The 13,034-nt window shown below is 43.6% G+C and overlaps 1 protein-coding gene across 1 annotated transcript in view; it reads left to right on the forward strand.

The window, feature by feature from the left end:
• Positions 1-13,034, forward strand: part of CPNE8 (copine 8) — a 142,069-nt gene that overhangs the window by 34,183 nt on the left and 94,852 nt on the right. Inside the window, exon 2 of the mRNA XM_060244762.1 lies at positions 9,449-9,489. Within this exon, the coding sequence (XP_060100745.1) occupies positions 9,449-9,489 (41 nt within the window). The remainder of the gene's footprint in view (positions 1-9,448; positions 9,490-13,034) is intronic.

Raw genomic sequence — 13,034 nt, forward strand, 5'->3', positions numbered from 1 at the left:
TGGTGAAAAGTATATGTTGATTGCAGCCCTTCATTGACATTTTCTGCCTGTCCGTGTTTCATATTTATACACAAGCACACAGTTGGAAGCATTTGTTTTGTAAAAGCTGATACTGTCTGAGAAGCATTTCCAAACATAGACTATGAAGTCCGTGCAAATCCCAAGTCTGGAACGATTTTTCAGCCTTTTTTTAATAGAGGCATTGCTTTTCAGTACAGTAGTTCATTGTACAAAAGCAGTTAGCGTTATAGCGTTAAAGAGCTGGATGGATGTTGTTAACACTGTTTAAAGGGGGTTTATTCTTGAAATGCTAAATGCTTGTAGGTGGGAAATTATTGTGCACAAATAGCGATATTGCAATGGTTGCTAATACAGTAGCACTTCTAAACAGAATTATACCCTTGGTGTAGTGGTTAAAAGTTGTGAGAGAGCCAGGCTTGATTCCCCACTCCTCCACTTGCAGCTGCTGGAATGGACTTGGGTGAGTCATAGGTCTTGCAGAGCTGTCCTTGAAAGGGCAGCTTCTGTGAGAGCTCTCTCAGCCACACCTACTTCACAGGGTGCTTGTTGTGTGGGAGGAGGGTAAAGGAGATTGTGAGCCACCCTGAGACTCTTGAGATTCAGAGTGGAGGGTGGGATACAAATCCAATGTCGTCGTCGTCTTCTTAATCCAGGCAGAGAGTTTAGGTTCTGTAAGGGAAGATCTTGCCTCACTAATCTGTTACATTTCTTTGAGGGGGTGAACAAACATGTGGACAAAGGAGACCCAATAGATGTTGTTTATCTTGACTTCCAGAAAGCTTTTGATAAAGTTCCTCATCAAAGGCTCCTTAGTAAGCTCGAGAGTCATGGAGTAAAAGGACAGGTTTTCTTGTGGATCAAAAATTGGCTAATTAATAGGAAGCAGAGAGTGAGTATAAATGGGCAGTCTTCGCAGTGGAGGATGGTAAGCAGTGGGGTGCCGCAGGGCTCAGTACTGGATCCCATGCTCTTTAACTTGTTCATAAATGATTTGGAGTTGGGAGTAAGCAGTAAAGTGGCCAAGTTTGCAGATGACACTAAATTGTTCAGGGTGGTGAGAACCAGAGAGGATTGTGAGGCACTCCAAAGGGATCTGTTGAGGCTGGGTGAGTGGGTGTCAACGTGGCAGATGAGGTTCAATGTGGCCAAGTGCAAAGTAATGCACATTGGGGCCAAGAATCCGAGCTACAAATACAAGTTGATGGGATGTGAACTGGCAGAGACTGACCAAGAGAGAGATCTTGGGGTCGTGGTAGATAACTCACTGAAAATGTCTAGACAGTGTGCAATTGCAATAAAAAGGCCAACGCCATGCTGGGAATTATTAGGAAGGGAGTTGAAAACAAATCAACCAGTATCATAATGCCCCTGTATAAATCGATGGTGCGGTCTCATTTGGAATACTGTGTACAATTCTGGTCACCACACCTCAAAAAGGATATTATAGCATTGGAAAAAGTCCAGAAAAGGGCAACTAGAATGATTAAAGGGTTGGAACACTTTCCCTATGAAGAAAGGTTGAAATGCTTGGGGCTCTTTAGCTTGGAGAAACGTTGCCTGCGGGGTGACATGCTAGAGGTTTACAAGATTATGCATGGGATGGAGAAAGTAGAGAAAGAAGTACTTTTCTCACTTTCTCACAATACAAGAACTCGTGGGCATTCAATGAAATTGCTGAGCAGTCGGGTTAGAACGGATAAAAAGAGGTACTTCTTCACCCAAAGGGTGATTAACATGTGGAATTCACTGTCACAGGAGGTGGTGGCGGCTACAAGCATAGCCAGCTTCATGAGGGGGTTAGACAAAAATATGGAACAGAGGTCTATCAGTGGCTATTAGCCAGTGTGTGTGTGTGTGTGTGTGTGTATATATACAAATGTTGTTTTGGCCACTGTGTGACACAGAGTGTTGGACTGGATGGGCCACTGGCCTGATCCAACGTGGCTTCTCTTATGTTCTTATGTGGGCAGACCAGGCTCCTGAGCAGCATTGCAGCCGTGGGTGGCTTTCCCCCCATCCCCCGGCCCAGGCGCATGTGATAGTGCCACATGCTGCACCGTTTGAAGCCATTTGGTGCTTGGGGATGGGTGGGTGAGGGCGGCAGATAACACTACCACCAGCCCATCTGGGGAGCTGTCCGGGGGCAGGGACTGAGGCCACTGCAGCCACTGGTCATGTGTTCTGTCTTGGTCCTCTACCTGAGAAACATGGGGAGATGGAAAGAAAAAGAACGTGTGTGTGTGTGTGCTTCCATGCATCCATGAGTGGGTTGCCAAGTCTAACTCAGAAAATATCTGGGACTTTGGGGGTGGAGCCAGGAAGCTTTAACATTCCCTAAAATAAATAAGTAAAAATACAGTAGGGCAGTTCCCCTGAATACAGTCTTCATTTCTTCATCCCCAAGCAGCTGCATGTCCTCTGTACACACACTTTCTCTTGGGGGGGGGGAGGTCTGGATGGGGGTGGTGTCACCCATCATTACTGAGGATATGCACAAAGTTCTTTGAGAAGAATTGCTAACCTATTTATTTTAAAATAACTGCCTTTCTCCAGAATCTCAGGACTCAAGACCACTAACAACAATACAAAATATTAAAAATTAGATAAAATGATAAACATTAAAACGTACAAATTACACAAAAACTACGCTTAAAACTAATCTAAAAGCACCTTACAGCCCTGTTACAGGCTATTACCTCTTTACCTGGGCTCATACTGCCCCCAAAGCTGTCTGGAATATTTAGCGGGGGGGGGGGGTTGCAGCCTTGCTATAGAAATTCAGGAAAGTAGAGCCCCCCACACCCTGACTTCTTCCACCAAGTGCCTTGGTGGTTCTGACAGTAGAGCTTGATGGGAACATAAAGAAATATGTGGTCTTTCAAGCCTGAGGACCCAAGTTGTGAAGGGGCTTGAAGGTGATGACCAACATTTTGAATTCGACCCAGACTCGGATCAGCAGCCAGTGAAGGGACTGCCGTATAGGAGTAACACAGTCCTACCAGCTAACCTGAGATTGCAAATGGGATGCTGCATTTTACACCACCTGCAGCTTCTGGATCATTTTCAATGACAGCCCCATGTAGAGCTTGTCAAGCTAGCTTGATATTATCAGATCTTAGAAGTGTTGCCCCTGGCTAATATTTGGATGGAGAACCTCCAAGGAAGCCCAGGGACAAGAGGCAGGCAAAGGCAAACTCTCTCTGAATATCTCTTGCCTTGAAAACCCTGCAGGATCATCATAAGTTGGCTGTGACTTGGCGGTACTATCTAGATCCACTTAATTCCTGCTTGTGATTTAGACTTGGCATAGAAGGTTTGGTTGCTGTGAATATGGCTGTTGCTGCTGGGCTGGGGCGCTGGTAAAATGGGCACCCTCAAGAGAATAGCGGTTGGGTGGGACTCCATCGTTCCAAGGTGGAGATGTGGAGGGTGCTGACCAGTACCTTTTTATTACCTCATTCCACACAGCCACCAGCCTTATGCCCAGGGCAGTCTCCTCACTCTCTGGCAGGGTGGATAAACATCAATGTTTTAAATATATATATATATATAAATTTAAATTGGATTTTTTTTATTTAAATCGGATTTTTAAAAATAAAATGCTTTTTGAGAAAAAGATATTATCAACCAAAGGTTATTCCATCATGAAATAAGGATTAGTTTTTAATTCTGAAGCATAAGGCTGTATAGTCATGCAGTGTTTAAATTTTTTGGTAATAAATTCTATTAAATCCATTCACAATGTCATGCTCTTCCAGAGGTTTCTGTAAGATTACTGGGCAGTTTCTCCGTCTACAAGATATTATCACAGAACAAAGATGCTTGGTTTTGCAGTTCTCAAAACCGTAATTTGTGTTTGCAGAGATCACATGCCTCTTGTACACAGCAAAAATGTTATAAAATGAACAGAGTTGAGAAAAAGACCTTCATCTATCTCATTGTTCTACAAACCTATGTACACAGAATCAACCTCTTAAGTGCTAAGTTTCAAAAAGTTCAATGAATATAAAAAGATTGCTTGGAGTGGAACAGAGCTGCACAAGAAGAAACTTAAGTGTGGGAAGGGAGGGGCAAGCAGTAAAAATGAAAGTGAAACTTTTTGAGCAGAATGCTCCACAAGACTTTGGATCTTTTGCGGTTTATCACATTATTCTTTCCCTGGAGGAGAAAACCTATAATGGCAACAGGCCGTAAAAGAGACCCAGTTTGGGAATATTTTAATGAAGTTCCTCTACCTATTGGTAAGGCAGGCATGCGTGCAAAATGCAAACACTGCAATACAGAAATGCAAGGCCTGGTGACCCGAATGAGGCAACATCATGAGGAGTGCTATGATGAAGATGACAACAGCAACATGTTTGAACAGGCAGGATCTCCAGGTTGGTAAAAATTTTTATTTAATCATATTTCTTAAAGAGCACCTTGAATTGACATGTTTGAGCAAAATTATATTTCTTATTATTACTGCATGTTACTGTCATTTTGATACAGTTATGAAGAAAAGCAAATATTCCTTTTTGGGCAGTCCTGCATGGCAATGAATACAATAAGCAGAAATTGTATAAATAATAAAATAACAGCACTGATTTTTTTGTTTTGTTTAGGAGAATTCATCATCAACACTAAGGATTCTGGAAACTATCCACCTTCAAGATCACCATCCTCCTGTTCTACAGTTTCAGAGTTATCTATCCAGGATAGTGTTTCAGTTGCACCATATACATCATCATCAGACACCCGCAGTATATCATCTAAAAGAAAGAAAAAACCCTTCCCTCCTGGAACCACCACAGACAAGTTTTTGATAAAAACCAGCAGATTAGAAAAAGAGTTAATTGACGAAAAAATTGCCCAGTTTATGCAGCAAATTCTTCTTTCCGCCTGACTGAGAACCCACACTTCATTAATATAGTTCAGTCACTGAAACCAGGATACAGTCCACCCAGCAGAGCAGATGTTGCAGGGAAACTGCTGGATAAAGTGTATGATAGAGAAATGGAGCAATGTACAACAGCTCTGGAGAGTAAAATTGTTAACCTAAGTCTTGATGGGTGGAGTAATGTCCACAATGATCCAGTTGTATGTGCTTGTATAACAACAGAAGAAGGGAAAGTCTTCCTTGCACAAATGACTGATATGTCAGGAAATGCACACACAGCAGAATACTTACAAGAAGTGGCAGCAAAAGCTATAATAACATGAGAACAAAAATTCAGATGTCTAGTATGCAGTTTGGTCACAGACAATGCTGCAAATGTATCCAAGATGAGGAGAAATTTAGAAGAGCAGGAAGGGAATACAAAGCTAATAACATGGTTGCAGTGCTCATTTGCTGCACCTTCTAGCTGAAGACTTCAGTGTTCCAGAAATAAAGACTAATGTTGTTAATATTGCTAAATACTTCCATAACAATCATTTTGCTGCAGCAGCTCTGAAAAGAATGGGTGGGACCAAGCTCCCACAAGATGTTAGATGGAACTCTGTGGTGGACTGTTTTGAGCAGTATATCAAAAGCTGGCCTATCCTGATGACAATTTGTGAACAAAATCGAGATAAAGTAGATGGCACTGTCACGGCCAAAATCCTCAACATTGGGCTTAAGAGAAATGCTGAACATATGCTGAGCATCCTGAAACCCATTTCTGAAGCTTTAAACAAAATACAGAAAAACAGCTGTTTTATTGCTGATGCTGTTGAAATGTGGAAGGAACTGAGTGAGCACTTAAAAAAAGAACTACACACTGACAGAATTAAATTACAAGCATTAAAGAAACAAATGGGACAAGCATCGTCTCCAGCTCATTTTCTGGCAAATATTGTCAATATCTGGTATCAGGGTCAAAACTTAAGTGCTGAAGAAGAGGAGTTAGCTATGACATGGGTATCCAGCAGTCATCCATCTATAATGCCAACTTTAATAAACTTTAGAGCTAAAAGGGAACCATTCGAGAAATATATGTTTGCTGAAGATGTTTTAAAGAAAGTCACACCAGTGAACTGGTGGAAGTCACTTAAGCACTTGGATTTAGAGACTACTCAAATAATGATTTCACTTTTAACAGCAGTAGCTTCTTCTGCAGGCGTAGAAAGAATATTCTCTTCCTTTGGACTCATTCATTCCAGTTGTGGGCAGTACCTCATCTTCCATCGTACAACCAAATCATTCTTGAAGGGTTTGCTGAAGCTCAACCCACCTTGTGAATGGCTTATACCAGAATAGAGTCTCTCCCTCATTCTAGCAAAGTTCATGGGGAAGCCCTTTGCAACTACCGATTTACATCTTCTCACCTTTAATACAAATCTGTTTAGTGGCAATCACTTTGGCTGAGCGAGCCAGTGATCTTTGTGCTCTAAGAGCTGACCCTCCTTACATTATCTTCCACAACGATAAGACTGTGCTGTGACCTGACCTTTCCTTTTTGCCAAAAGTAGTTCCACCTTTTCACCTTTCACAACCAACAGTGCTTCCAACATTCCCCCCACAACAGCAAGATGCAGCTCAGTCAGCTCTGCACTCCCTCAACATTCAAAGGGCACTCTCATTCTGCTTCGACAGAACTTGGGCATTTCATCAAGACCCTCAGTGTTTCATTACTTATGGGGAAACTCAGTAAGTGACAGAAAGTTTCGCTTCCGTGACTGGTGGAATAGGTAACAGCTGCCATTTCTCTTTGTTATGGATTGGCCTAACAATGACTACCTACCTGCCTACGAGCCCACTCGACCAGGGCAGTATCTGCTTTCTCTGTCTTCATTGGGGGTGTCTCCCTTGAAGACACCTGTGTGGCTGCTACTTGGTCTTCCCCTTCACCTTCTGTGGCTCACATGCCCTCAATGTGAGATCCCATTGGGATGCTTCATTTGGGCAGGCAGTTCTGAAGCCGATTTTCCACTATTCATTTTTCTGGCTTACCAGCCATGGACGAAAGGAACTGAGTGGAAGACTGCTTTCTCCTCAGCTCCAGGCATGTGCAGTCACAGCCTGCTGCCCACAATGAGGGAGAAAAACATGTCAAAAGGCTTGAAGCTAGCTCTAGAACTTTCCAAGGTTGAATCCAGTGTAGGCACAGTACCCATGCGTGTGACTATACTGATGACACTCAAAGATTATCAGTTACAGGGCAAGCAGCTTATTTTTGCTGTCGGGTGTTGACTACTCTCAACATACCTTGGAATAATACCCAGTTTCTCTGCCAGCCTGTTATTTTCAAGCTCAGCATAAGCGGCTGTGATCTTAATATGAAGCTTTAAATGGCCTGGTACTAGAGTACCAGAAGGGTCACTTTCTCCCATATGATCATGCCTGAACTCCAAATTCTCATCACATCCCTTTCTTCGTGTTCCCCCTGCTTGTGAATGTGGGTTTGGTGAGTTATGAAGTTTAGTGCCTCTTTTGTTGTGGCACCTTCTCTAAGTCTGGTGATAAATGTCCTTGTTATTCAAAGGGGGAAATCTTAAAAGGAGAATTTCCAGGCATCTTAATTGCAGTTTTCTGTTTCCTGTGGGTTTTGACTGTGTTTTGTGACCCTTCTCCTTTTAATGTTTTTTGTTGTTTTATACTGATGATACATGAGGTACATATTGATTAGGGAAGGGCTGTGGCTCAGGGGAAGACTCTCCGCGTGGCATGCGGAAGGTCGTAGATTCAATCCCTGACATTTCCAGTTCAAAGGACCGTGTAGGAGAGACCTCTGCCCAGGCCCATAGCTACAATGAGACCCCCGGGGTCCCAGCCTCACCAATTTAACTGCTCTGCAAAATTTCTGGCCCCACCATTCTCAGGCCCCATTGCCCCCAATGCCCCTGTTGCTCCCTGTCACTCCTATTGAGCCTGGTGGCAGTGCTGCCATCGGTACCCCACCACACACTCATGGGCTCCTGGTCTCTCCATTGCTTCCATCAATCGTGGCGGAGGTGCTACCCCAACCACCACATCCCCCTGAACTCCTGGCTGCTGTGGCACACCCAGGTGGAAAGGTGCAGTGGCTAGCTCTTTCCAGAGTGGCTGGCTCTGGTTGAGATGTGTGGCTGGCGGGCGGGCAATACAAAAGGCCAAGCCTCCGTGTGCACCACCTGCCCACCTCAGTGAGATAGAAGAAGATGAAGAAGATGATATTGGATTTATATCCCGCCCTGCACTCCGAAGAGTCTCAGAGCGGCTCACAATCTCCTTTACCTTCCTCCCCCACAACAGACACCCTGTGAGGTGGGTGGGGCTGGAGAGGGCTCTCACAGCAGCTGCCCTTTCAAGGACAACCTCTGCCAGAGCTATGGCTGACCCAAGGCCATTCCAGCAGGTGCAAGTGGAGGAGTGGGGAATCAAACCCGGTTCTCCCAGATAAGAGTCCGCACACTTAACCACTACACCAAACTGGCTCTCTGCTTGGAGAAGGCAGGCACAAAGGAGGGTGCAACTGTGTGCCACCGCTCCACCTGTGCCAAGGCTGGCAGTGGGGCATGTGGATGAGGCCCACGGGAGAAGCATCATGGCAAGGACTTCTGATGGTGCTCATTTAATTTTTTTTTTGGGGGGGGGGCATAGTTTTGCTTTTAAGGTTTGTGTGTGCATGCGTGTGCACGCTTCTTTCTGCCTAAAAAATAACCCCCACCCCTTGCTGCCACAAGGGGGTTATTGGCGGCCCCCTGAGCCCCTCCAAACAAAGATCTTGTCTGCCAGCCCCACCAAATTTGAAATCCTAGCTACGGACCTGCCTCTGCCTAAGACTTCCGAGAGCTGCTGCTAAGCTGAGTAGGCAATACTAATTTTGATGGACCAAGGGCAGTCTAAGGCAGCTTCATGTGTTCATGTGAAACTTTGGTCTGTTGCATATGGGAAAAAAAACCTCCTGCTGGTTTTATTGATTTTTTTTGTTGCTTTTACTGTTGTTATTATGCAATAACATCAAAGAATGAACTGCAGGGTACAAACACAGTTCTCATTTTCTACAGTTCTGCTCAGATATTGATTCTACTGAGTTCACTGAAACTTTTTTTTTTTTTATTTTGCAAGACAACTTGGCTAGTCCATGACATGTGAAAGACGTATCATAATTAGGGGTTGCCGGCTGGGAGTTGGGAAATACCTGGAGATTTTTTTTTGGGGGGGGGGGCAGTTTGAGGAAGGGAGGGATCTCAGCAAAGTGTAATGCCGCAGAGTCTACCCTCCGAAGCAGCCATTTTCCCCTGGAGATGGATTGTAATAGTGGGAGACCACCAGGAGTTTGGCAACCTTAAATAACACTGTATAAAACTATTTCTTATTAAATGTCGAAGTGTACGAACCTACTGATGGTCTCGAGAGAAATATAATATATTTGCTTAAAAATTAAAATTACCTTACAATTTAAATCTTATTTATGTAATGCTTTTGTTTTAATTATTATTTTAACTTAAATATAATTTCAGTGTGTTTTTTTTTCATTCACAGAAACCTTTTGGACAGAGATACATTTTCAAAATCCGATCCAAGTGAGTATTATTTTCTTTTTACTCTCGATCGTTGGAATTTGGTAATAATGGGCTAAAGTTGTCAGCTTGTTGTCTCGTATTTCTCACGGTTAAATGTTTTCCAATGCTTCTGTCTAAACTTTGCAAGGAGCTGGATGAAAGGTCTCATTTTGAATATGCTATATTACTCAATAATCATTGTGATCATGATTTGTAACTCTTGGGTAAACAAATCTGCATTCCAGAACTTAAAAGCCATGGCTGTAATAGGGTTAGCTTTCTTGGTGGCTTACCGCTAACATTTTGTTAAAGGACATTTTGATATGCACATAAGTAGTGAATAATTAATTGTAAATATTTTTACTGAGAAGTTCAGGAGAAAATTTATAGATGTTGAGTACCGTTCTGTGCATCTCTGTGGTAATAACAGTGTTTTGAACTTGAGAGAGATGACATGTTTATTCCATTGAATGAAATAGTTGGAAGGCAAATGAGTTGTTTCCTCTCAGATTTCATTGGCCTTAAAGTTCCTGCACATTGAAAAAAAGGTCAGTTGGAGGGAAAGCCTAAAAATTAAAGGATTAGTACTGTAAAGGACCCACCCTAAGTCCCTCAGAATCACTACCCCTTGGACAAATGAGCAGCATACAGACCTGTGAATCCTCAAGGTCAGGGCTTTTTTTTGGTAGAAAAAGCCCAGCAGGAACTAATTTGCATATTAGGCCACACCCCCTGACACCAAGCCAGCCGGAACTGCATTCCTGAGTGTTCCTGCTCAAAAAAAGCTCTGCTCAAGGTTATTTGCACACAAGAAACCAGACCTTGGTAAAATATATGACAATGTATTAAATACTTTAAGAAATAAGATATCACTAGGCAACCCAGACTTGACAATCCTGCAGCAAGAAAATAAGAAAAGCTAACTTCTCTAATTCTTCCATACTTGGTATTAGATGGCACACCTTTTAGAAAATGGGAGTCCAAGCTAGAGGATGTTGTCTGCATAGCAGTCCATTGCAATGGGGCTTGGCATAGTCAGAGCCGCTGTCTAGTCAAATCATGAAGTTAGCATGGCTTCCCTCTAGTCTATGGCCTAATTATAGTCTTTGGCCATGTGGCACCCAACCCAATTAGGGATCTCACTTGATGGAACCTTCCAGAAGATGATGACTTCCACTCCTGCTTACCCCCTCCCATCTATATAGATCCAGGTGGACAGCCATGTTGGTCTGAAGCAGTAAAACAAAGTAGGAGTCCAGTAGCAGCTTTAAGACCAACAAAGTTTTATTCAGAATGTAAGCTTTTGTATGCATGCATACTTCATCATACGATGGAATGGGGTACAGTGAGCAGAGCTACTTATAGCTGGCGGGCAGAGGTTAAGAATGCAACGTGGTACAAATTTAGAATCCAGTGGCAAAATAGTGACATTAACAAATTGAAAGAACATTGGGTCTTTCGGTTTGTTAATTTCACTATTTTGCCATTGGATTCCAAATTCGTACCACGTTGCATTCTTAACCTCTGCCCACCAGCTATAAGTAGCTCTGCTCACGTACCCCATCCCATTGTCTGATGAAGTATGCATGCATATAAAAGCTTACATTCCGAATAAAACTTTGTTGGTCTTAAAGGTGCTACTGGACTCCTACTTTGTTTTACCCCTTCCATCTAGTTACGGAACAGAACACAGGTTCTCACAATAGCTAACAACCACATTCTTGAATCCGGCCTTGAAGGAGATAAGGATGGTGTAGACAGGGAGACACCTGCAAGCCAGAGCAGTCCTGTTAATATTCGTGTTAACCATTGTGGGGGGGAGGAGAATCGGGGTGCTTTGCCTCACAAGTACCCTATCTAATAGAGCTAAAAATCCAGAATATTATACTTTGAAATAGTTCACCTTCTAATTATAAGATTGTATCCCACTGAAAGCTTCCTTTTAGCCAGTTGCCCCCTCTCTCCACAGATCTGATTCCACCTTTATTTTATTTTGGGGATCACCTGTCCCCCATGAGCAGCATTCTGGAAAACATATTGGGCTGCCACGAGAGAAAAGAGGCACTGACTGACAGAAATCCCATCCTTTACATAAGTGGATATTTACTGTGGGTTACAAACCATGGCCCGCTAATGCTGTTCAGGAGGCACACATGATACAGCCCTTGTGGGACTGTGCCACTTAAGCGTACAAGTGGGATGTTGCTTATTTGAATATTGCTCACCGAGATTATGCTCATAGCTGGCAGAGTGGATAAAGAACGATTCAGGCCTAGCCCCTAGTTTTTGCAACAATTTTCATTTAAATTTTAATAATATATCCGATAGCGCAAAATTAAGTACTTTTTATGGCAGTGCTAGATGAGGAGCACTGTGATCATCGTGGGCGGCCTGGGAATGAAATAAATTAATTGTGCAATAATTAATTGTGGCTCTTTGAGTCATTTGGGTTCTGTCTCGAGCTAGTTAGGGTCACCCGCTGGCTATACCACTATGCATGCCAATGTGAACAAGCAAGACGTTTCCCCAAGAAATGCTGCAAAACGTATAGTTTTCATTTTGTTTTGCAACGTTCTGTATAGGATGCTTATAGAACAGGTTTGCTCTCCTCATTGCAAATGTTTTGAACAGCTTAGCACTGTATTTGCAGAGCAATCCTCTATGTAGGGTTTCCAAGTCTGGCCAACAAGCTGGCAGGGGACTTAGCAGGAGATTCCAGGACAGGGAAGGGAAGAAGTGTGACTTCCTGCATCCCCTCTGGGTGACATATACATATCGAGGACATCAGGAGTAACTTGCCTGTGTCACCTAGAAGTGGCGTATGCACATTGATGACATCAGGAGGCAGCACTCTGGGTTTTGGGCAAAACTCTATGGCTTGAAGCTAATTCTATCTTAGAGTTTTGCCCAGAAACCAGAGCATCGCCCCCAACGTGGCTATGTTACTTCTGGATAAGGTAGGCATGTTGTTTGGGGGGATAATTCCCCGGTGGAGAGGGCCACCCCATGACCATACCCCCCCCCCCTTCTGATAGCACTGAAGCTTTCCAAACCAGGGAAACCCCCCCACACACACACACCTTAGAGTTTTGCCCAGAAACCAGAGCATGGCCCCCAACGTGGCTATGTCACTTCTGGATAAGGTAGGCATGTTGTTTGGGGGGGTAATTCCCCAGTGGAGAGGGCCACCCCATGACCATACCCCCCCTTCTGATAGCACTGAAGCTTTCCAAACCAGGGAACCCCCCCCCCCCCCACGATTTTGTTTTTTCAGAATGGGATTTCACAAGGCTTTCTCCCAAGTGAGGGTCTGCAGGATTGCAGTCTAGCTTTATGAATGTCGGCGTTTGTCTCCTCTGTAAAGTGCATTTACCATGGAGGTGGGTAAATGGTCTGCCTTAGAGAGACGCAGCAGGCAGGATGTCTTCAAAATCTTCTTTAATGTGCAGAATAGCTGGGCACAGACTTAACAAGGACTGGAGTTGTAACTACCAACAACTAGTGTATTCCAGAAGACACACCCATTCATGTAAAGAGGGGGAATCCCACATAGGACCTAAGTCTGG

The sequence above is a fragment of the Heteronotia binoei genome, chromosome 8 (assembly GCF_032191835.1).
Source record: "Heteronotia binoei isolate CCM8104 ecotype False Entrance Well chromosome 8, APGP_CSIRO_Hbin_v1, whole genome shotgun sequence".
Taxonomy (NCBI): Eukaryota; Metazoa; Chordata; class Lepidosauria; order Squamata; family Gekkonidae; genus Heteronotia; species Heteronotia binoei.